The following is a 26982-nucleotide window of genomic DNA, read 5'->3' as shown; positions in this document are numbered from 1 at the left end:
GAATGTATGAATTATGATAATAACCATAGTAAGCAAAAAGAGAAGGCTGCAGTGGAATTGGAGAAAGATTAAAAAATAAGAGAAAAATTTAAAATTTGAACTATTAGATTTTGATACTAGTGATTTAAAGTTCATTCTAGAGTAAATAATAGTAATTGAAAATGTAGGCCAGAATTAATAATAAAAGAAGGATAGAAAGTGGTATACAGTACTGTATTAGAAATGGCACTTACAGAGAGCTGATATTAGAACTAATGAATAAACAATGAATAGGAAAGGAAATGTAGGATAAGTATTGAATAGTACGATAGACTGAACAATAAGAGAGTAGATAACTAGTGAGAATAGAGTATTTTTAAAGTGTGTACTGCATAGAAGTGTTACTGTAATGATTGTTAATGGTAACACCGTATACAAGAAATGTGAGGTCTACCATTACATGAAATTTTTCTTTCATACCATGGCATGATTGTGACTATAATAGTATTTAAATTCATTAATATGTCACATCAACGGACGTATATACGTCATCCAACATCGTAAGATGAAGATTACATTTGTAAAGAAATGTTGTGATGTATATATTGTGACTTTTTCTTATTTTACAACACACACACCCGCAACAACAATAGTCATTGCACACAACACAGCAACAATGACTATTACGACGTGTAGAATCAAGTAGAACAACAATGTAATTCTAATTACAATTAAATGTCCGCAATACACCATGTGCAGAATGAATCTTATCAGTTCTCAGCTCACTGTTACCTTGTCTTAGCTAGTTTTTCTAGCTCACTGTTTAAATTCACTGCACGTCGAACTCAGGTCTCCCGAACTGCGACGCACTCGCCTGGTGGACATTATCACAGTTACGGACTCAAGTTCACTGCACGTCGAACTCTGGTCTCCCAGTTGTGGTTCACTGCGCGTCAAACTCAGGTCTCACAGCAACGGTTCACTGTACTTCGAACCCAGGTCTCCCAGCACTCTGCTGCTCGCCCTCGATGATTGACTTCTTTGCTCGCTTGCTATCAAAGACTGACTGACTGACTTTCGACAGTTCATGGCGTTATTTATACATCTCACACATTCCAGAGAATTCCATGTTGCGTGGCTTTTAGACTCTCGAGAAAAAATCCGCTTCTAGATGTTTACTTGCTCCCCTTCCAGTCACTGTAGCGTTCTCCCCTCGCTCCGTACCGTGCTACAGCTCCTACTGAAGCTCATGTTCCTTTTTCCCTGCGTCTCTCTTTAGCTAGATGCGTGTACACACTCCCCGACGCAATCCAGAACAATCCAGAAGGCGCCATTCTTCACAATATCATATTATATATTGCAAAAAGTGTTATTGTATTCAATATATTTTTTACAAATTTAATTCTTTATAAATCACTGTGTGAAATTAATTAAAATATTGGGACTATTTTATACAAATATTGTGCCTGGTAGGCAGATATGTTGATCGTGTTGATGTTCATTGTAGTGAATATTGAGTCTGTGAGTCCTTACTTAAATGAATTCTTCGAATGCTTTCTGTTTGGTGGAGGGAGGTATCAGAAAACAGCAGATCCCTAATAGCAAGCTTAGTGTGTTCTCTTCTATTTTCTGACACCTATCTTACAAAATCGAAGTAATGAGGTAGGTGTAATGGGTAACTTCATGAGGTGTTGTATCTTCTTGATGTTCATAATACTCCAGGTATAGGCTATAACATTTTTAATCTTTTTCACATACGTAGAAAACGCAGAATGATTTTAACACTTCAGTCTTACTTCGTGGTTTTAATTTTTTTTTAGGTGTGCCCACTTTGCAAAACTCCCATAAATCGCACACAGCGTTTTATGAATGTTGTAAAGGCCCAGTACAACGATGTATTGACCATCAAGAGAAGAGTGTTTGGAGATGTGGCTGCCATAAGAAGGAAGGAAGAAGCTCTTGTGAGGAAACTCAATTCTCGGAGTTTCTACACAGGTTAAGTACACAGTCGTTTATAGTATTCTTATACAGAGAAGTTCTTTACGAATGCCATGAGTGTACATTCGCTATCTGTCAGGAGATTTTAAGCCTATTTAGTGTATGAAAAAATATAAGTTTATGTACCGGTACCTAGACACTTGCAACAACGACCATCTTACTGTATACACTACTCATATCTCAGAATATCTCAATAAATGGTCATTGAGTACCAGTCTCTGATCAAACACCATTAATATCTAACTTTTCTTCATTGTAGACTCATTTTTCTTTCGGTTTAATCCAGGCACTCACCTGGTGATGAAAATTCTCCAACAATAATTGGTATGTGTTGTAGCAAACACCAAACAATTCGACATAATTACACTATGAAATTTTCTGAGACACTTTCTTTGAGATTATTTGGGGAATATCCTATAAATGAAAATCGGTGTTATGAAGATGGTACATACTTTCTCATTTAAGTGTTCCGTAAAAAACCCAGTTCTTTATCATGTTAACCATTGTTGATTCTCTTGGTAGTTTTCTTTCTTGAGTTGTAATTCAAAATGTATACATAAATTATTATGCGCCAAAGTAACAGAACAAACGTCTGTTGTCTACATTGGATACAAAAGTAATTTTATAATCCAAACTAGTAAGAAAATATCTAAGTTAATCATAATAAACTTGAGTAATACTTTACTGTGGATTCGAGTATTTGATATGATATGATATTTATTTCACCAGCTTACATCAGTTGTGATGGCTCTTCACATCTGTACCGGTATACAGTGCCATCACTCCCTTGGATACATATTCTGCTTACACTTTTTTAAATATCCGGCTATTACATGTAAATGATCCTGATCAGTTTTCTATCCCTTCTCTAACCTCTGTTTCCCTCCCTTTCCCCGTTATCTATCTTATTCTTACTAATCTCATTTAACTAAACAATCACTTCTCTCAATTCCTTATTAATTGTTCCCAACATTGTTTACATTGAGTTGAACTCTTCCATAGTTGTCATCTTATTTATTCACTTGAATCACTAACGTTCACTGACCACTTATTCCCATTAATCTAATCTATACATTTTCAGACGAAGTAGTTTCTACACTTCATTACATTTCCATCCCCACTTTATTATGTTTGTATCATTACTTACTTATTATCAAAACTAGTAAGAAAATATCTAAGTTAATCGTAATAAACTTTAGTAATACTTTACTGTGGATTCGAGTATTTGATATGATATTATATTTATTCCACCAGCTTACATCAGTTGTGATGGCCATTCACATCTGTACCGGTATACAGTGCCATGACTCCCTTGGATACATATTCTGCTTACACTTTTTTAAATATCCGGCTATTACATATAAATGACCCTAATCAGTTTTCTATCCCTTCTCTAACCTCTGTTTCCCTCTCTTTCCCCGTTATCTATCTTATTCTTACTAATCTCATTTAACTAAACAATCACTTCTCTCAATTCCTTATTAATTGTTCCCAACATTGTTTACATTGAGTTGAACTCTTCCATAGTTGCCATCTTATTTATTCACTTGAATCACTAACGTTCACTGACCACTTATTCCCACTAATCTAATCTATACATTTTCAGACGAAGTAGTTTCTACACTTCATTACATTTCCATTCCCACTTTATTATGTTTGTATCACTACTTACTTATTATCACTCCCTTGTTATTACTTGTATCTTATCCTTTTTCATTATTATTTCCTTGCCTTGCCGTCTTTTCTGTCACCATCACCATTTTCACTTTATCACTTTCCTATGTTTTGTCACTCATGCACCAATCTCTGTTCCTTACTTCTTCCCACTGACGTACTTCTATTCGGTGTTGCTAATGTTACTTCATCCCTTCCGGTTCTTGCAGGATCTTGACTTGTTTTCTTAGCTTCTTCTTCATCTCTCGATCCCTTTTGTAATTGCTGACCCATGTTTGTTCTTCCAGCTGGATTCACTGAACTCTTTATGCTGTTCTCAGCTCCTGTATGCTGCCCTTCGGTTCTCCCCTGTCTACCTGATGCCATCATCATTTTCTTCCTCAATCACTTGTTGACATCCTTGTCTGCTGCTGTTGCTGCGTTTTGCTGGCCTCTCTTCCTGGTTCATGTGATTCACTGACTGGTTCAATCCATCGCTTGCTATTATTTCCTGTGTGATGACCTCTCCACCTTCTAATTTTCCAAATAGTTTTCCCATAGTATGTTTTACTATAATGTTCCTTATCTCCTCTGTCAGGTTTTTCGTTGGATAGTGTTTGCTCTTCTCATATTATTTCTTAATACATAAATTATCTCCAATCCCTCAGATTAATTTTTTTTTGTTTCATTCGGAATAAATAACGGACATAATAACAGACAGCATAGAGTTTTAACACAATTTATTTATTTATTTAAAGATATTTTTAATATGTCACTTTTAGCGACACTATCATGAGAACGTCACAACCTGGGTAGACCAAGGAAAACGTTGAATTCAAACTATGACATACCAAATGGTCTACGACATACGAGATCAATGACAACCCGCATGGAGCTGGACCATATCGACATATACTGCTTGCTGGAATATCTTACATTCAATTCTTCTGTCGCTATCATTCACTTTTGCTGTCATGAGTTTGAAAGATTCGAACCGTAAATAATTACTGAAGGCAGGATTCAAGCTTTCATAGCTACTGCTATGTGGAACATTTTGGTTCATAAGATGTTTCATTGATCTATCGATCCCCAGAGTTTGTTGCATAGGTCCTGAATCACCTGCTATTGGAGTTCAACATTAAAGAGTACGAAAAGAACCTGGGATCGAATCCTCACAGGTAATCGAAGTATTCATAGAACCCATTAGGCCTACTCTAGCTGAGAGTCTAACTACCTTGAGAGATCCGCGTATTAGAAATTAATACTTCTTTACCCAAATGCATCGCATAAATCAATATATTAATCAGTCAACCCATTTATATTTATTTATTATTTTAGCTGTTTTCAACCATTATTAAAACTAAAACATAAGCGCTGCAAGTTACAAAATTTCAACGATGATACGTATCTACCCCTAGTTGTGTTGTGCGTGATGTCTAAAACAATTTATGAACAGCTTGAATTGGACAATGTATAGATAATTACGACTAGCGCGCAAAGCATATCTGCAGGAGTTAATAATACAAAACTGTTTAAAAATTATCATTAACGTATACAGTATTGAGAAATGAGAGTGTCTGTTTCAATCAGAGTAAAATTGTCCTCAAATGAGGACACAGGGATTTAAATCCCGACAGAGTTGCCAACCTGTTTAGACTAAAAATCTCTAAAATACCTCTTATTTTTTTCTTAGATTCCAATAAAAAGTTTCTAATTTCAAAATATAATTTCAGCTTGAGATTGAATAGTAATCTTTATTAACATAACTTATAATAAGAAATAGAACACAATTAAGCTGTAAATATAAGAATTTAGTAAACTATTTCTGCACTCTTTAGTCCTCATGAAGTACTACCAAAAGGAACTTCCATGTTTTTATTTCATGAGTATCCCTGATCTCCCTCTCCTCACTAAAGTTTTTGAAATGGTGAAACATTAATATCTTCTCATACAAAGAAAATTTTCATATGAAAGTTTATTTCGAGCACTGCTCATTCGGTCCTCAAATTTATTAATATTAATAGTAATATTATTGTATATTCTTTTCTTATACTTAATGTATTATTATTTTATTCTATTTCTATTGTTATATATCTATATTTTCTATTTTTTGTATAAATGAATTGTGAAATATTTGGTTTAGTTTTAAAGAGAAGATTAATTTCATTATCAGCAGATTCTCATACAAATCTACCCTTTTCTTACCAGTACTTAACTTTAAAGATATCAGTTGCTTAAGTCACAAATCACAAAATCATTTCACCATATTCTCAATCTACTTCGCCTGAATGTTTGACAAGGTACATTCGCAAAGTGCCTGACTGATAATGGTATAAAATCAAATACAATGGACAGGGCTGGGCAAAATACTGACATCCAAGTATTTCAAATACAAATACAAAATACTTAAAAAAAATTGTATTTGAAATACAAATACAAAATACTTTTTAAAAATTAACCAAAATACATATGTATTTCAAATACTCAAAATACATTTGTATTTCAAATACTCGATACAATATATAGGCCTAAAGAAATAAGAATATTACTGAAAATCTAAAATATCATACTAACATCTCGAAGTTTTATATAAACACTGTAACTGAACATTTCTTCCTTTACCCAGTCAGCAATGAAATTATGCTACATATGAATAATTACTGCTTCCTTTCAAAAAACCAGTTTCTCAAGAAGTTTATCAGATAAGGATCCCCTTGCTTATGAATGAATAAATCCTGCAAAACAGAACAGTCTTTCTACAGGCGCAGAGGAACACAAACTTGTATTATACTTTATAAAAGCTTGTTTCACTGTTGGGTAATTCTCTGCAGTGCACAGGGTTGTCCCTTTGCCATTGAAGAATTGTATGAGCTCATACTCCGCAGTAGACAAGTTCTTTTCTTTTTGATTTTCAAAGTCTGTTGTACTTGAGTTGAAAACATAAAAATTGTTTTCATCATTTGAACTGACCAAAGGTGTAGCAGAGAACTGCTCAGCTGATTTCACGCACATATTCTGTATTCTCTTCTTATCATTTGATGAGGCAGTGTCAGGCAGTCATATCTTCAATGATGGGTGGAAGCAAGCTGCCAAAATAGCTCAATTTGCTTCTGGGGTCAGATCAAACATCGCTTTAAATCTTGATGAAAGCGAACTTATTAGGATTGGAGTTACTTGGAATAGATGGCGTAGATTGCTAGATAACAGAATATGTAATCTGTTTTTGAGGGAAATTAATGTGGACAAAAGTTGACCGTAATAGCATGTCTTCTCATTTTGCATTAAATCAAGGGCTACGGCAATAGATTTCAGAACTGCACAATATTCTTCAAGATACTGAAACTCAATATCTTTGAAGATTGGCAATCCCAGTGTTTCACATATACTGTTTATATCATGTTTGAATTGCAGTATTTGAGAGATAGAGTCATAAAGAGAATTCCATCGAGTTGGGCAAGGAAACTTTAATGAATATTTCAAGACATCTGATCTAATTTCTGAGGATTTGGGTCCCCTAGACGCAGTCCATAATGCTGAACATTTAGCGAGTGTTGGGTGATGGATCCTTGATGCTGTTGGAGATTTCTTTATGGCATTAAGGAAACCAGTTGTGGCAAGAAAACTAAGTGTATGGCTAGCACAACTGAAATGGGTAGGCAAATAAGACAAAAGTTCATTCTTCAAATTCAAATCCAAAACTTGAAGGACAAGAAGAAGAAAAAAGTATTTTGAGTATTTGAAATACAAAATACATCAATTTTATGTATTTAAATACAAAATACTTTCGGAAATCCTTACAAATTACAAAATACAAATGTATTTCAATTACGTATTTCAAATACTGCCCAGCTCTGACGATGGAAAGTTCAGCTGTACCGGTACCGTAATTAATGTTTATGGTAGCTGCCCATAGTGGTAATTACACATTGTTTATGAACCTAGATAGATCTTGGTATAATAATGAATACAGAAAGAAACTCGGCTATAAATAATGATTATTCTACTAATTACAGCTATCCTTACATATACATGTATTTAAACATGTTTGTGGGTGTTGATGTAGAAATCCGTTAAGCACAAATGTAAATGACAATAAGCACATTGAATGAATGATGCATTTCTGCAGTTAGGAGTTCAGCAACTCGAATCTTCAGTGTCCTAGATTAGTGAATTCAATCTTTTTTACTAGCTTACCCCCAAAACTGCATTGCAATTACCGGTATATAAGAATTAACAAAAGACTATGATTGATGTACTAAAAATAAATTATTATTATTATTATTATTATTATTATTATTGTTATTATTATTATTATTATTATTATTATTATTATTATTATTATTATTATTATTATTATTATTATTATTATTATACAGTAGCTATTGCTGTAATAATAATAGTCATGATTTACGTAAAATAATATTCAATCAAGGGAAAACAAGAGTTTATATTGCAAAATAAATTATAATATAATGCAATAATTATCAACAAGTATAATAAAATAAATATGTCAGAATTTTTACATACGTAATCAGTGGGATGTGTACCCTTGAGACAACTCTGCATACCTATGGGGGTACCCTTACCATAGATTGAATACCACTGTCCTAGATAACATTGGCAGGCTCTTCAAAGGCATCACATTCAAGTGGAAAAGTGGCTTTCTTCTGGCATGCATAATCATGTTAATGAAAATGGAAGAAGTTCGCCAAATGTTAAAGAGAAAGTTTTAGTAGACAACATTGATATTGACCTCCAGAGCTGTAATGCTATTATCAACCTGCATGCACTTATCCATAATAAATTCAGTGCCCATTGATTTTTTTAAATATTTAAAACCTATGATAGTTTGCAGAGAAGAAACACTGCCGTAGAAGATTCCTCTTCTCATAGTGAAAATTGCATCTTTTTTAAAGTAGTCAGTAATATAAATACTATGGAAACAATAGCCATGATAGAACACCAATACTTTCTGTGACACAGTAACGAAGATTAAATTCTTCCGAGCAAAAAGCTGGCTACCACATGCTTGCTATGAAACATTTGGCAACACTGACCTGTCACCATGGACTCTGGTTGGTTTAAGTGGTTACCATGGTAATGCCTTAAAGCTGCTGGACTGTCGATACATTTCTAGTTTTGTATAGACTGTAAACAAATTCATGTAAATATTAGTAAATATACCTATTATATGATTATACATTTTGATGTCTTAATTTGAATAAATGTTTTATAAGCAGTGTGGTGTAAACTGACGATGACTTCAGTACCGGTATTCGAAGCATGCAATTTGCCTTTTTCTGTAAGTTCAAGATTTAGGGTGTACCTAGTATTCTTTGTCCCTAAACCCTTATAACGTTCTTATTGTGTACCACTAACACAATTATTTATTCGCCTGTTCTTCCATCCATAGGCGGAGAGAGAATCGTTTCCTTGGAGGTGGGGGGGGGGGGCAAAGCAAAATCATAGAATCCCCATATAACGGGAGTTATGGGAGACACTTACCTTCTCCCCCATTATAGCTTGACCGTAGTACAGTATATCGGAATATGATCATTAAATTTAATGAAGGTATTTTCGGGGGGCATGTTTCTCACAGTGTTACTTCCATATCAGCGATGTTTCAGACCGAATTGTATAGGGCAGTAGTGTCAGAGTTGTAAGCTCCGAAACCGGTTGTGGTGCTAGAGACGTCCAGTCGGAGCGTGAACTTGCTTATGTCTGTGGAAGCACCGGAGCTCGCAACGAGTTATAGTGGAGCGCTCCGCTCCGTTTAGGCTGTGTTTGACAACGCTGGTATAGGGCTTGAACTGTATATCTACTACAAATTATAAGAGCATAATTTAAAACAATCTCCCTCCTTTCTCTCTCGTACAGGAACACCTGTACATCAATAAAACTGCTAACATAAACTTTTTTATATTAAGCTTTCCTGAAGATTATTTAATCTCGTCTTTAAGTTTACATATTATACTGGGATCACTTTTCTTTTTTCTGCATTGTTGTGCAGTATGTTATTCACATTTCTCCAAGTGGCGGCCTGAACACTGCAGACTTTTAACACATGAGTACAGGCTGTTACAAAAGAAACATTACAGTGCCTCCATTCCTCAAATGAGGTATAGAAATTCTTACACATTCAAAAATTTAAAATAAATATTATAGTCCAGACACATGATCTGAAGACATTAATTCATCAATTTAGGTACAGAAACTTAATCATAAACAAAAGCAAAAAAGATCTTTTGAATTCAGTGTTTTCTAACGTTAATAAAAAAGCAAGAGTTCAGACAAGTTTGAGGGGGCAGTCTCCCCCATGCTCCCCATAACTCCGCCTATGCTTCCATCCCTTCCCAATCTGTTTCCCTAGTTCCTTCCTCATCGTCCATCCAGCAGTCCTTTTCTCCATCCATCCATCCATTTATTTAGACCAGTAGTGTCAGAGTTGTAAGCTCCAATACCGGTTGTGGAGCTAGATCGGAGCTTGAACTTGCTTATGTCTGTGGAAACACCGGAGCACGCAGTCAGTCTAGTGGAGCGCTCCGCTCCGTTTAGTCCCTGTCTGACAACGCTGATTTAGACTATACCTAACATTCTTTTTTCGTAATACTTATAACTCTTACTCTTATTATTATGTATTTACTGTACCATCATGTCTACCTCTCAATTTATTCCTCCAGCTCTTTATCCATACGTCTATCTAGAATTTAGGATTTACCCAGAATTTTTTGTTTCTAACACTGTAGATTTACCCCGATTTTTTCTAACACTATAAATAGTTTTGTTGTGTATCTACTAACATAATATTTACCAGTTCATCTGTTCCTCCATCCCTTCAGTCTATTTCCATTGTTATTTTCTCATTTCCCATATAGCTAGTCATTCCTTCATTCATCTCTATCACTCACTCATTCATCCAAACATACATACCTATTTGTCTGTCTAACTACGGTACCTACCTAAATGGCTGTCTTTCTCTATCTCTCTCTCTCATTTTCTCAGTAAAAATATGATCTTATGTAATCAAATCTATCATTCAATCACTCGATATGCCATAGCTATCACCGTCTGTAGGTCTTTAACTTCGTTTAAACTTTTACGTTGACAATCTTTCTGTATGGTATCATTCCAACTTCGTCTATTTTCATAGTGCATCTACATTTCACTGGCCTTTGAAACAGGCTGTATTCTCCGATATTATAATTGAAGGGTTCAGAGCCATAGCAGGCCAAGTGCCATTTATTAAAAACAGAGAAAGCAAGGGTTAAAGTTAAGTAAATACTTACTTACTGGCTTTCAAGGAACCCGGAGGTTCATTACCGCCCTCACATAAGCCCGCCATCGGTCCCTATCCTGAGCAAGATTAATCCAGTTTCTATCATCATATCCCACCTCCGTCAAATTCATTTTATATTATCTTCCCATCTACGTCTCGGCCTCCCCAAAGGTCTTTTTCCGTCTGGCCTCCCAACTAACACTCTGTATGCATTTCTGGATTCGCCCATACGTGCTACATGCCCTGCCCATCTCAAACGTCTAGATTTAATGTTCCTAATTATGTCAGGTGAAGAATACAATGCGTGCAGTTCTGCATTGTGTAACTTTCTCCATTCTCATGTAACTTCATCCCTCTTAGCCCCAAATATTTTCCTAAGCACTTTATTCTCAAACACCCTTAGACTATGTTCCTCTTTCAAAGTGAGAGTCCAAGTTTCACAACCATAAAGAACAACCGGTAATATAACTGTTTTATAAATTCTAACTTTCTGATTTTTCGACAGCAGACTGGATGATAAAAGCTTCTCGACCGAATAATAACAGGCATTTCCCATATTTATTCTGTGTTTAATTTCCTCCCGAGTATCATTTATATTTGTTACTGTTGCTCCCAGATATTTGAATTTTTCCACCTCTTCAAAAGATAAATTTCCAATTTTTATATTTCCATTTCGTACAATATTCTCGTCACGAGACATAATCATATACTTCGTCTTTTCGGGATTTACTTCCAAACCTATCTCTTTACTTGCTTCAAGTAAAATTTCCGCGTTTTCCCTAATCGTTTGTGGATTTTCTCCTAACATATTCACGTCATCCACATAGACAAGCAGCTGATGTAACCAATTCAATTCCAAACCCTCTCTGTCATCTGGACTTTCCTAATGGGATACTCTAGAGCAGCGGTTCCCAAACTTTTTCAGCCACGGAGCCCTTTTTGAAGCAAAACTTTCTCGTGGAGCCCCAAGAAGTTTTTAGTTCTATCTGTCTATGTTCTATGAAGCATATTACACACGATACATATATGAAAGTATGAATAGTAAGATATTTTAATAATAATGTGAAAGAGTACTGGAGATAATGTTATTTAAATCAACAAAATGATATAACAACTAGTTAAGATATTTTTAAAAATGTTACAATGTTGCATGTACACCCGAAGTTAATGTGAAGAATGTGCGTGTTTCTTGCGGCAGAGTTTGTCACTGTCCAGTGTCACAGAAGTGAGTTTGAAGACGTATATCGTCTTCTGTGTCCAAACAAGCTCGATTTTTTTTGTAGCCGTGTACCTCGACAAGGCCGATTCATAGAGATACGTAGTACCAAAAGGCAGTAAGATAAATTTAACTTTTGAACTTAATATCAAAAGATCCTCCCCTAACTGAGCCCAAAATTCCAGAAGTGCTTTGCTTTTAAATGATGCCTGACACCATGTTTATAAGGGCCTCATATTCTGCCGCGGTGAGGGCTGCTGGTTTTGACTTCACTGGAAATGGATCTACAAACCAATCATATTTCTTTCGAATCGATTCCTGAGTGTCCCTTGGCAAGTATGAATTCATATTTTGAAGCAAATTGTCAAGGTGTTATTTCATTATTGCTATGAATGAGTCATTCATTGTTGTGTTATTTAATTCTAAGTTTGAAATCAATTATTTTCGACGCTTTCTATGTAGAACGCTATCTTTTTCTTCAGCGCGGCATTTTTGTCATTAGCATCGAATATAGACTCCTGTTTACCTTGTATGGAAGTTTAAAGTTATGTTTTATTTAACGACGCTCGCAACTGCAGAGGTTATATTAGCGTCGCCGGATGTGCTGGAATTTTGTCCCGCAGGAGTTCTTTTACATGCCAGTAAATCTACTGGCATGAGTCTGTCGCATTTAAGCACACTTAAATGCCATCGACCTAGCCCGGGATCGAACCCGCAACCTTGGGCATGGGAGGCCAGCGCTGTACCAACTCGCCAACCAGGTCGACCCTTGTATGGATGTGTTGAATTAGTTAATGTTAAAAAAATGTCTGGCAAGTAACATAATTTGCACAACCATTCCTGATCATTCAAATAATCTGGTAGCAAATTGTTTTGGTCATTCGAAAGTAAAGAAACTTCCATTCAAAGTTCAAGGAAAGGGATAACGCTTTATCACGTGACAACCATTGCACTTCTATGTGTAATAACAATAACGCGTGTAGGCCTATACTTCCCATAAATTGGCACAGAATACTGAGTAGCCTACACTGCAAAGATCGTGCCTTAACAAAGTTGATAATTTTGACGACGTTGTGTAGTACTTGCTTTAATAAAGCTGGCATATTTTTTCGTTGCGAGAGCGTGTTGGTGTAGTACACAATGACTACTTGTGCAGTTTTTTTAAACTTTCTTGATCCTTGTAACAGCGCCAGAAACGGGACCTACCATGGCCTTTGCGCCATCTGTGCACACGTCAATGCAGTTGTCCCAAGGTATCGAGTCTTTAATGAAATTTCAGTACCTCTTGTAGAGGATGGCAATGGCTTGCAGAACAAAATATCATCATGAAAGGACCTGATAATTCGTCCGCACAAACGTCATTAACACAGCTAACCCGGCAATGTCCGTGAATTCAAGTTGTAGCAAAAATTTCATTTGACTGATACGGAAAATTATGATATTTTTAACATCGTTTGATAGATTCTGTATTCGATTACGCATAGTGTTAGACCTATTTGATAAAGGCACACTGGAGATCAAGTTTGCAGTTTTATCGTCCACCATGCACTTTACTATCGTCACTAATAGTAGTTTCATAAGAGTTTCAGCAAGAGTGAGGTTTACCAGCAAAAGCCAGGTCATGACTATCAAGTACGACGCCTCCAGTGCTTTCTCGTTATTTGCCTTTTACATGAGATAAAAATATTGTCTGAACTGCATGGAGTTCGTCCAGGGGCGTATTTTGCGGGCTACCGGTGGTAGCCCAAGGAAATTACAAAAGAAAAAGTTTATAATATAACATAATGTAATAATTTTGTATTATTAGTTTTACCATAGTAATTAAAATTAAAGTAATTGTTAGATATATTTTGTGTAATAATAGGGTCAGCGGTAGCCCAAACCCTTTAACCAGTATACGCCACTGAGTTCGTCAGTTTTCTTTTAAGGTACCTAGTCTACAGTTTCATTTGTGAAGTTAGGATGAGTTTCGAAATACCGTCTCTAAGCTTGGCAAGGAACATAGAACTACTGGGCAAAACTTTGTTACATCTCACACTGTGGACGTCCATCAGCGAACTCAATATTAATCCCATATCCAAATATGAATCACAATATTTTCTTTTTTTAATTCCTTTCAATAGGCCTACCTCTACCCTAGACATCGTAGACTCTGAAGCAGGATCATGTTCAACATATTCGGAACTCATCTTAAGGAATTCACATTATCTTCTTTTAAAGTAAGGTTACAGCAGTTATTATGCCCCTTTAACTGAGCATTGGTTGATAGCTGATGTTTCTCGGGTATTACGGAGTCCGTCTTAAGCCACAGTTCCATTTCAACGAAAGTTCAGCTTAAGGCTCGTCTCCACTATTAAACATTTAACAACAACATGTTAATGCTAATTTCATTTAACACTTTGTCCGCACTGTTAAACATGTTAAACTTGACTTTCTTTGCGTAGTCCACCATAAACAGTCTATGAGATTTTAATGTAGATAGTGTCTTATTTGCAAACCTTGGACAGTGGACTCAGATGACGATTTGACTTTTGTAATTGCCTCTGTTGCTTGTTAACAAGGCCTTGAAAAGGAAGAAAATGAGAATGTGGGTGCGGCAATATCTTAGTAAAAGACACTATGTAGAACAGAAGACATTCTAAACGAATTTAAATTTGAAGATCGATTTGGATTCAAAAACTTCCTGAGAATGTCAGAACACGATTTTAATATAGTGCTGCAAAAAATACTTCCTGTTACATCAAAGAAAGACACAATTTAAGAGTAGCCATTTCATCTCGATTAAAAAAATTACAACACGAGTGATTGACTATCATAGGACCTACGACATGATAGATGTTAAAGGAGGAGGTAATATCGTATAATTATTATTTCCGAAGTTTTTCGAACGTTAACATACATCACCAAATACGACCATTACTGACGTCAACATAGCATTAATGTTTAGCGTACTACGAGAGTGTGAAAACTCTCTATTGTATTCTCGAGAACAATTACATAATAATTCCAGTTCTCTAAAACAGTGACATTCTTTGTTTTGTCTCTGTATTCTATTGCAGACACATCCCGCAAACAAGGTCTTTCCATCAGTGCATTAATCTTATTCTAACGTATTTTCTTTCGTCCACTCCATTCCTTCGAACAACTTACAGCCAACACCAAAGAACCAATGATAGTATAAAAATGATCAAGATACGCGCCACAAAATCGGAAGTTAGTTGTTGCTAAGGAAACTGTACGAACTTTGCCGAACTGTACCGACGCTGCACTAGCAAATGAATTGACTTGACATGTTTTCCATTGCTGCTGGAAAACACGCCAACATGTTAAAAGTGTTAACTTTAACATACTCAGTCAACATGTTATGTCAATTGAGACTTGAAATGTCCATATACATGTTAAATTCAACATGTTATATTTAACATGTTGTTGTTAAATGTTTAATAGTGGAGACGAGCCTTGCAAACAAATTAACATGCAGGTATGTATATATGTTTTAGGCAACATAACAGTCAATAGAATGTATATTCCACGTATCACGATTAACAAACGCTGCCCGCTTGGTATATAAAACATAAAATAAATTTAGAGAATCATTGAGTACTTGGCAAGCAAGGAACATTGAGATAGTTGCAGTAACGAGTAGCTCTATTAGAGATGCTTCTATCTAGCAAGAAAACTCAAACTATTTTCTGAGAAAATATTTTCGCTTAATGAAAGTAGTTTGCGGTTTTCTTCCTAGAGACTAGATGGAAGCAGCAATTTTTGTCATCTTCATAACTGCCGCGGTCGGAGCCCCTGAGAATCACTCGCGGAGCCCCAAGGGCTCCGCGGAGCACACTTTGGGAACCGCTGCTCTAGAGCAAAGTTAAAAAGTAAAGATGATAGTGCATCTCCTTGCTTTAGCCCACAGTGAATTGGAAACGCATCTGACAGAAATTGACCTATACTGACTGATGTACGCTTCACTGAGACACATTTTAATTAATTGAACTAGTTTCTTGGGAATAGCAAATTCAATAAGAATATCATATAAAACTTCTCTCTTAACCGAGTCATATGCCTTTTTGAAATCTATGAATAACTGATGCACTGTACCCTTATACTCCCATTGTTTCTCCATTATCTGTCGAATACAAAATATCTGATCGATAGTTGATCTATTACGCCTAAAACCACACTGATGATCCCCAATAATTCCATCTACATATGGAGTTAATTTCCTCAAAAGAATATTGGACAAAATTTTGTACGACATCAACAAAAGTGATATTCCTCGAAAGTTACTACATTTAGTCTTGTCCCCTGTCTTAAACTTAGATACGATTATGGACTCCTAAAGTTAAGTAAATACCACAATTTAATGAAGATTGACATATCATTTAATTTTAATGTGCATACTTTATCTTCCTTGCTCTATGTTTCGTTAAATTATGGTAATCACTTAATTTTAACTCTTGTTTTCTCAGTTTTTCATAAATGGCGCTTGGCCCACTATGGCTCTGAACCCTTCAATTCTTAAATATTTAGGTGTACAATCTTAAATATGTAATAGCATGGCAGTAATAATTTTGTTTAACATACTGCTGCCTGTAACGCATGTTGATACTATTTACAGGTCCAGAAGAAATTTCGGATCTATATGTGAAAATGTTGAGAATTCTGAATGATGCCTTGTATGCACAAAGAAGCAAAACATTTCTGAATTATTGTGAAGTAGAAAAACTTGAAATACAAACTGATGTCCTTTGTGAGATTGATGAAGCAATCCAAAAGCTGGGAATACGAGGAGTATTCCTCAGCTGTGAAACTAAGAATAAGGTAGACAAACGCATACATTTCCTATTGTGGATTTGTAAGAGAAGAGAAATAGAGAGAGGAGATCTGTATACAAGTGAGCAGGAAGTTGCGGATTTGAATTTGGAACTTCAAAGGTATGGATATAATAACTTGTTACACTATACAAGTCACATGCACATTGTGAATTATACATTTGTCACTGTGCAGGTCGTTGTATCTAAGATGGTATGGGAAGGTGGGGCAAGAGTGCCATGTTAAGGTTTGACATAGATTATTACTCTTTCTAATGATAATTATTATTTACAAAATTAATTTCAAAATGTTTTACACTTTCACTCTATAATGACAAAACACAAAATCCAGTATCTCTTATATTTTAAGAAAAATACTAATAAACATAAATTAAGAGTGTCAGCAATATTGGGGCAAAAGTGTCACCAGAGTTCAAATACAGTATTACTTTAAAAACTACTTATTTACAGTTTATTCTCTGCAAATATCACAAGTATAGGTTCCCTGTCGTTCATTAAAGTCAGTGCAATCCATATGTGACCACTCATTGCATTCTTCACATTGAATCATGGTTCATCAGGTGGGTCACTCAACATTTCATTACAAATAACACAAAAAATAATTGTCACTTTTATCAGTATGGCAGTCAAGAACAGCTTGAGACGAAGCTTCTTCACCTCCTTTCTTTCTTTCTTTCTTTTTTTTTTTTTCCTGTGTTTTAATTCTTCGTTTGATTGATTTTTCCCTGAATCATTCATTTTATTTTGCAGTTCATTTTTATATGGGCTACTAGTAAGAATAGCAGATGTTTCAGTCTTCCTTCTTTTTTTGGAGTTGTAGGCACCATTTTACAAATTGGAAGTGGAGACAGTGATTTAGTACTATAAGAGCCATTTGAATTGATATTTTCCAAAGACCGACTTGTAGATGGTAATGATTCATTGACCCTTGGAATCATCCTTTGAAGATTTTGTGGCGTAGAGCTGATCTTTCTGGTATCATTTACAACTGAAGGTTGAGTTTTATCATGCTGTAAATTGTCTTGGTTTTCTGAAGTGCTGTTGTTTGAGTTACCTTAGTACCGGTAATGTGTAGAGTCATTGGTTTTGTTGCTGTTCATTGGGATGTTTTGTGCTACATTACCAGAAAATGCTTCTGAGGCAGCAAAATCAGATTCATAAAAACCATCGTGATTAAAGGAACTATTCCCGTCACTTTGAAACCCTTCATTGCATTGTTGAAAGTAGCAGCTTTACCATAGGCTTTGGTAAACAAATCAGCAATGTTGCATTCAGTAATTCTCTTGCCAGGGTTATTTGTCATAAATGTTGAGCTTTCCTGTTTATAATAGGTTTTTAGAGGACCAAAAAATGACTTTTCAGAGGCTGCAACATATGTGAAGTGTGTGATGGAAAAGTGAGCAAATGAATTCCATATTCTCTTGCATTTAGAATAACCTCTAGAGATTTGTGAATCACATGACCATCCAATTTTAATCTCTTCCGGCATGTAGATCTTGGAATATCATATTCTGTGGCAGCAGAAGCTTCACTCTTTCCATTTCGGACATCTTGCATAGCAGATATTAATACCATTTGCGAATAAGATGACCTTGTACTCTTCTGAGCATAATTACGTACCGGTACCATTGTTAGTTTTAAAGTACCTGAAGTATAATATTACTATTATTAGATTATTAGAAATATTAGGTATTCTTAATATTATATAATTTCAATAAAATTAATCAAAATTATTCTAAATAATAAGAAATATGATACCACACTCAGAGGGGTAAGAGTGTCATGGTGACACTCTTACCCCAAAGTTATATGACATTCTTGCCTCAAATGTAATATGCAACTTTTTAGTAATAGTAATATATTCACCATAAAGATTTTTACAAATCATGGCTTCGTCAATCTTATTTCTAAGTCTTAGTCTAGTTTCTGATTATACTATAGGCATATTTATGAATTTGTAGCTTTCTTATTGCAGGACATCTGCTGACATGATTTAAGAAGAACTGTCTAAGATAGTATAATAATAATAATAATAATAATAATAATAATAATAATAATGTTCTTAACAGCAATAACGACCTAGGCTATATGCCTTCACAATTACACATTAGTAGACATTTTCATGCAAAGTCTAAAGACATAAATTCCTCTACAGTATATGGCATATGATGCAGCAGCAACTTGTTGACTATGCTTTTAAATTTCTTTTGTTTACGGGTACTATTTATTATGGAGCTTGGAATTTTATTATAAATGTTTATGCCTCTATGTAAAATAGGTACTTTTAAGACTTGTAGTAATTCTATGAGTGGACAGATGGATATGACTTAATGTTCTTGTTTGATACATGTGGTAGTCTGAATTCAATTTGAATTTTGCTTTGTTTTTATGAATGAAAGACACTGTTTCTAGAATGTATATACAAGGCACTGGCAGAATTTTGAGTTCTCTAAAAATTGCTTTACTTTGCGACCTTATAGGTGCTTGTTTCATAATTTTTATAATTTTCTTCTGTAGCTTAAAAATTTCTGTAATTTTGCTTGTTGCGCCCCATAATGGTATGCCATACTGAATCTGGGAATGTATAGGCTATAGCCAAAATACATAGATCTCAGAACTTCATTAGAGGTTGTTTTGCTTAAAATTCTGAAAGCATATACTGTATATACCAGTAGCGGTTCAATTTTTCTATAGTTTTCTCAACATGATAGTTCCAGGTTAAAGCAGAGTCAGTTCAGATGCCTAGAAATTTTGTATTTTTAACTTCCATTATGTCTTTATCATTTATTTTGATAGGAGTAGAATTTTGATCGCTGCTGCTGTTAAAGAGTATGTAAACCGAGCCCCTACAGCCGAGGCTGCGCAGAAGTTTAGAGTACGGACAAATTGAAGCTTGCGTCCGTCGCCATGTTTTGGGGAAAGCGCTGGATAGCAGAAGGGTGTGCTATGCAATGTTGAATGTTAAATTCATATGTTTGTGTATCTTATAAATCAATCTGAATGAATAAATGAAAAAATCCTATTATCATTTAAAGCAACCACGTTATGGACATAATCAAGCTTACAGTAGTTACGTTAGTTTGACAAGAAACAAAAGAAGACTGGAACAATTTGATACTGTAACCAAAGACGTTGTATAGTTATTTGACAACATATATAGCGAACAGAAATACAAATGCATATTGTAGTAATAGTTCAGATGAAAAGAAAATTATCAGTATTAACTATTATTAACAAAACACTGCCAGCTATGTAAGGCATTACATTAGGTCTATATTGTAAACACAGGTTTGCTTTCATGTGAACGAGAAACGAACAATTATTATTTATCTGGTTTCATTTCACATAATAAACACCTGTAAGATAAAAACAAGTACCGGTACATAATGTTTCGTTTGAAATATAAGTAGGTCTACCATGCATTAGCTTATTATCACAGCTGTAGTAGGAAATAAGTCACATACATGAATCAGTCATATAGGCCTAATAGAACTCAGGTGTAGTTTACAGAATATCTTGCCTATTGATTCATTATTATTATTATTATTATTATTATTATTATTATTATTATTATTATTATTATTATTATTGATTTCGTTAAATGTTGTCTTTGAACTTTTTTATGTAAAGTCGTGTTGTACTAGTAACTTTAAGCTATGTGGTGACACCTGCTCTTTATGTAGTACTTTCTTTCAGTTGGTTATTAAAACGACGCTGTATCAACTATTAATTATTTAGAATTGATGGTATTAATGATAGCAAGATGGTATTTCGCGAGATGAGGCCAAGGATTACCCATAGATTACCTGACATTAGCCTTACTGTTGTGGATATCGAAAAAAATCTCAACCAGGTAATCAGCCCAAACGGGAATCGAACCCGCGCCCGAGCGCAACTTCGGATCGGCAAGCCTCAGTCGACTGAGCTACGCTGGCAACTCTTCATGTAATTATATCAAATAAATCAGTATTTTATTCTTTCAGTCAGTCACTTATCATTTATCAATGGCAGAAAAAGATTCTGTTACATCAAAAGTACAATTGTTAAAAATCACAAATATTTTCGATTTTCATAGAAGTCATCTTCAGGTGATATTTTGACAAACAATATTTGAAAACTAGGTGAATATTTAAATACATTAAAACACTTATAACTGCGACGGGTTTTACCTGGTGGCTCACGTTGTTGTTGTTTATCTTCTTCTCTGTCGCGTCGCCGGCAGAGGAGAAGTCCACTAGCTCAGTCACACGTCGGTGGATGCTGGAAGATCTTGTCCCCCGGTAGAGGAGATCTCTTCTCAGGGACCTTGTGGTTTTGTGGGCGTAGGATATAATGTGATATTCGTCGTTCTCACGAAAAGAAACCAAGGAGTAAAGTTCCACTATGTGTATTTATTCGGCTCACTTCCCTTGCTTGAGTCCAAGCGACGGAATACTGGCTGTTGTCATTCCGTGTGTTTTCGGCGTCTTGTCTAACGCCAGTTTAAAATCGCTGCCGTCAACTTATTGAGTAAATCCCAAAGCTAAAAGGTGCGAAATTTACACTTTATCACTTCGTTCGGCTGGGAAACGGAGAATGATAAGATATACACGATCGGAACAAGTGCCGGAAATATTATTAATATTCACGCGATCGGCTCACAGGCCGTAGACTATATAAGTGAGTAAACACGCCACTGGCCGGCAGTCTTCTGACCAAAACACACGATCGGCTCACTAGCCGGTAATATTCTGAGAAAATACACGCTCGGCTCACAGGCCGGTAATCGTCTGCGAAAATACACACTCGGCTCACAGACCGGCAATCGTCTAGGGAAATACACACTCGGCTCACAGGCCGGCAGTCGTCTAGGTGGGCACGCTCTCGGCTCACGTCCTTTTAAATGCTCACTAAGGTGACGCGCTCACCAGACGCTACTATTGTTTGCCAGATACAAACAACGCTACCAACGCGTTCCTAGACAGGAAAAACCCCTTTATGCTATACTAAAGTTCAGTAACCTACCTCGCGTCTACTGGTTTTAAATGCGTTAGGCGCCTGTCAGACTGAGTGAATAAAGAACCTATTACGCGCTTCAATGATCCCTGTGGCGTAGGTTAAACAAACATCTCAAAGAAATATAGAAATATCTAAACTGAAAATATACTATAACTTATATAGGAGAAAAAATATCTCACTATCGCCGGACCACCCGACTACAGCTTCAAATGCCCCTTTCTCAACAATGGAAATTCCCCTAAAGAATTTTCATTGTTGGGAAATCTCGCCTTCGACAATGCCATTCTACCGTTATTCCTATCGCGATCAGCCAGGATACACGCCATCTTGCTCAGCTATACAAATTCTAAAATAAACATGACATATATGTTTTTAAACAATCTCTCTGTGCACACAGTCATCATTCAAGTATACATGTTAATCATCCCTCACACTATTTACATACGATATTTACAAAATTCATAAGATTCTTATTTACAGTTTCACACATTATTCCATCACGCATCCGTCTTGCGTACGCAGTTACACTGCGCCGCACTGTACATTGGTATCCTGCCTTTACACAATAGAGTCTAGCTCACCATTCCAACTTACGTATCTATATTTACATTGTCTTGCCTGAATGGTCTTAGCAGCTGTTTATGGTATCTACCTAGAACCTTGTTTTTGTTTAGGTCCTTCAACTCGTAGGTATGGTCTCCAAATTTATTTGCTATAGAGAATGGTCCCTTATACAATAGCTCCATCCTCGAGTACCGGCCTCTTAAAGCCGATGATAACTTTATGTCTCTTAACAACACTTGATCTCCAACCTTCGGTTCCCATCGGTGTCTATACCTCTTTACTTTTGACCTTCTCTTTTCTGCCTTTTTCTCTATCCTATCCAAAGCCAATCTACACAGTTGTTCCTCGTTCATCGAATCACCCTCCTGTATAGCCTCCGGGAGCTTTCCGATCATTGGATCCGGGTCTATCCCTAACATTAGTTTTATGGGAGCGATCCCGGTAGTAGGGTTCACCGAATGGTTCATCACCTTCTCAATTACTGTACATTGTTTAAACCAGTCTTTGTGGTTCCTATGACATAAGATTCTAAAATACAATGATATGTCCCTGAGGGCTCTCTCGCATGGGTTTCCGCTGGGAAAATAGGCGGAGCAGTTATACATTTTGATACCTGCGCTTCTTAGTCTGTCAGTAAACAACCTAGATTTATGTACAGAAACGTTATCACACAACAATGCCTTCACTGGACCATACTTCGGTACATAATCATTAAGTATCTTATCTGCACAAATTTTACTCGATAATGATCGCACAGGGTAGATTTTTACAAATTTAGTGAACACATCATATGTTACAAAAATATATTTATGTCCAAATGCAGACATCGGCATAGGACCATGTTCGTCTACAGCTACAAGCTCGTTTTTGCTTCCCCTGACAATAACTTGTGGTACAGTGTCGAATTTTACATTCATAGGTTTTGCCTTCTGACAAATTGCACAACAAGAGACAACTTTCCTAACTTTCCTTGCCAGCTGTTTGATATACACCGATTCAGCCAGGGTTAGCGAAACTCTCTCGCTCCCTGAGTGACTCATAGATACGTGAAAATCACGAATTAGTTCTTCTTCCATGCTAGTAGGAATGTACACCTTCCATTTCTGGACGTCTCTCCCGTGTAGCTTATACAACACTCCAGAGCGCATACCAATTGACTCACCTTGAGCCTGTGAGATCTCTTTAGCCGTGTTCTTCATATTTCTTATCGCGGGGTCCTCATCCTGCAAATCTGCAATCCTACGAAATCTACCCGCGAGTGAACTATTCCCGGTGGAATGAATTTTCATGACCGCGATCTCATATTTAGGGGCGGTAATAGTTTCCGGCAACCCCGATTTTGAATTCAAACGGGACAGACAATCTCCGAAGATATTCTCTGATCCCGGAATATGCTTTATAGTTACATCATAGGCGAGAATTTCATGTACGTACCTAGATATCCTAGAGTTGGTCAGTTTGCACCGGTTTAGGAAGCCTAAACTCACGTGATCCGTGTACACTACAATCTGACGATTGAAAATGTACTGCCGAAACTTCTGTAGTGCGAAGTACACTGCAGAAATTTCCAACTCCGTAATTGATGCGTTACTTTCCGTCCGCGACAAACCTCTCGAGGCCGTGGCAATCACGTGTCGCTCGTTGTCTTCGCTAGTTTGACACAGTACTGCGCCATAACCATACGAAGATGCATCAGTGTATATCTGGTAAGGTAGGCGGTCGTTAGGCCTTTCCAGCAGAATCGAGTCAGCGAACAATAGTTTCGACCGATCGAAAGCCTCTTGTTCCGCTGCTCCCCATCTAAATGGTGTATATTTCTTTAGGAGTTCCCTCAGTGGATGCACGTGTCGCGCGAAATTGACCAGGAACCTATTTTGGTATTGGAGGATACCCAGATATCTCCGAACCTGCTTCCTGTTCTTAGGAGGTGGGATCTTCATAATGCTCTCCACTCTCTCTCGGTTCGGCCTAACTCCTTCCGTTGAAATCACATAACCCAAGAATTCGGTCTCAATTTTAAAAAACGCAGTCTTCCCTAATTTCACTGTCATGCCAGCTTCCCTGAGTTTACTTAATACAAAATCAATGTCTCGAATGTGTCTCTGTATATTGTTCCCATATATCAAAAAGTCGTCCACATACTGCGCTAAAAACTCTTTTGTGGAATCCATGAAAATCCTATCGAGTGCTCTTAATAACGCCGATCCTGAACTTGCAATGCCAAAAGGGCAGCGCGTGTATTGATATACGCGTCCGTTGTGCAAAAACGCGGTATATTTCCTAGATTCCTCGTCTAAAGGGATCTGCCAAAATGAGCTCGTTAAATCTAAGCTCGTAAACACGGAACAATCACTCATCCTACTTAAAAGCGTATCTATGGGTTCCGTGCGGAAGTTGTCTCGGACTGAAAAGGAATTTACATGTCGGGCATCGATCGTGACCCGCAGGCTACCATTCTGCTTCCTTACCCAGCACAAGGCGTTTACATACGGAGAATCCGATACCTCAATTATTCCGTCCCTCAACATGTTGTTGATGACCTCGTCTGCCTGCTCTCGTATCGAAAGTGGAATGGGCCTACACTTGTGTCGAAATATCTCTAATCCCTCTACATTAATTTTATGAGTGTACATATTACACAGCCCCGGCGTATCTGAAAATACATCTAAATTTTTCACTACCACGTCCATTAACTGTCTTCTCTCTTTCTCACTAATCCCGTACGCTTCACTGACTTTCCTATTTACTGCCTCGAACGTACCCTCGTCAATCCTATTGTTCGCGGCGGCTATTCCTTCAACACAGTGTCGCGACCCTACCGCGTTAACAACGTCACTTTCGTACAAGTGACTATTACGTAATGGCTGCACCCGGGCTAATTCTACAATGCACAAATCACAATTCCCGCAGTCTACATTACATGTTCCCTTCTTACGGTCCTCATTTTCCCACGGATTGATCTCGATTACTGCATTCTTGCAAATTCGGATATGTTCTACAAAGAATAATTCCTCCTGCAGCTCTCTTTCTCCTTTTGATCTCTCATCTCCTTCTGTGGATGCGCCCCCTGTGCTAAACGGTACGTGTCCTATGTTTCCCTCTTGGGTGATCACGCCTAAATTATTTCCTCCGAAATCTAATAACGCCTGCCATTCGTAGAAACTCTCTACGCCAATTATAACATCCATGGTTAATTTTTGCACAACTAGGAAAATTGCCTGTAGTCTTAGATCGCCACATTCGATCTCGAAGAGCACCTGGAATCTAACTTTCTCCCGCTTCTTCCCTAACGCGCCAGCGCAGTACAGTGAACAAATCGGAAGTACCTGCAATTTTACTCCTGAATCTTTAATTTTCTGAAAAAATTCCATGCTGCACACATTGTTGGTTGACCCAGAATCTAATAGCACACAACAATTAACACCAAAAATCTTTACATCTATACAGGGTAATGTGTATATGCCCTTATTATCCGTTTCTCGGCATGTGATTTCACTCGGTCGGTTTATGTTGATCGCGTTTGCGGACCCTTCAGATAGTGTTCTATGACACTCGGCTACAGAAATCTCCGAGTCCTTAAGACTTCTGCATCCTAGTTTCCCGAAGCGGACCCATTTCCACACTCATCTCTCATTTCGTTCCTCCTTGCTGTAGGATCTCTACCCGGGCTTGCCGGCCTGTCACACTCGTCGCTACACGTGGCTGGCATTCTATTGTTTCCCTGCTGCGCTGCCACCATCAATGCATTTCTACGGTCTCTTTCTTGTTCCTGCCTCCTCCAGTCTCTCCTGTTATTCCAGCCCCTACCAAAATTAGGCTGCCAGAATCCTTGCCTGTATCTCCTATTCCTTATCCAGTGGGGTGGGTTGCTGTCCCTAGGGTGCACATTTGCCTCTCTATCCGTATACCATCTTATGTGATTAATTCTGCGGACTGGTCCGCCCCCATTATTTCTCATCCTATTTACATTACTTCCGCTACCGCGGTCAACGCCAGGATTATTGCGGTTGTACATATTTCTGACAGGTTGAATATCCCTCCTATTTCGGTTTGGACTGACAGTACCACTTTGACCCCGACTATTATTATTATTATACCCATAGCCTGGTTGTCTGTCAACTGCCCAATTATTTACATTCATGTTCCCTCGAGGTGGTGAGAGGGCGCCATGTGCCCCTCTCTCCGCCTTCGAGTGGCTGGAATAACCCTGTATACTCTTCTCTGCACAATTAGTTGCGTCATAACTTTCGCCTCCATTGTGTGTCATATCAGAACTGTCTAGCGCGGTCAGGAGGTCAATGGTCTCCCCAAAATCTCGTGGTCCCGCGATAATTAAATTATACCTAATATTTTCCGGGTAATGGGATATGATAGTTTGTATCAATTCAGAATCTGGCATTGGTGGATTTAGACTCTTTCCCTTTTTGACAAGCTCCATAAAGTAATCAATCATCGATATGCCTTTC

At 36.9% G+C, this 26982-nt stretch overlaps 1 protein-coding gene across 6 annotated transcripts in view; it reads left to right on the top strand.

Moving 5' to 3' along the window:
- LOC138698021 (NFX1-type zinc finger-containing protein 1-like) overlaps positions 1–26982 on the top strand; it is a 161305-nt gene that overhangs the window by 121916 nt on the left and 12407 nt on the right. For 5 of the 6 annotated variants that reach the window (XM_069823699.1, XM_069823697.1, XM_069823698.1 and 2 more), the window contains 2 exons: positions 1800–1974; positions 16741–17056. In XM_069823699.1, the coding sequence (XP_069679800.1) occupies positions 1800–1974; positions 16741–17056 (491 nt within the window). Of the gene's footprint in view, positions 1–1799; positions 1975–16740; positions 17057–26982 lie in introns of those variants that run through there. The other variant, XR_011331659.1, reaches the window with a different exon arrangement.

This window comes from Periplaneta americana, chromosome 4, assembly GCF_040183065.1.
Source record: "Periplaneta americana isolate PAMFEO1 chromosome 4, P.americana_PAMFEO1_priV1, whole genome shotgun sequence".
Taxonomy (NCBI): Eukaryota; Metazoa; Arthropoda; class Insecta; order Blattodea; family Blattidae; genus Periplaneta; species Periplaneta americana.
Note: the sequence above shows the minus strand (reverse complement) of the source record. Positions and strands in the feature narration are given on the sequence as shown.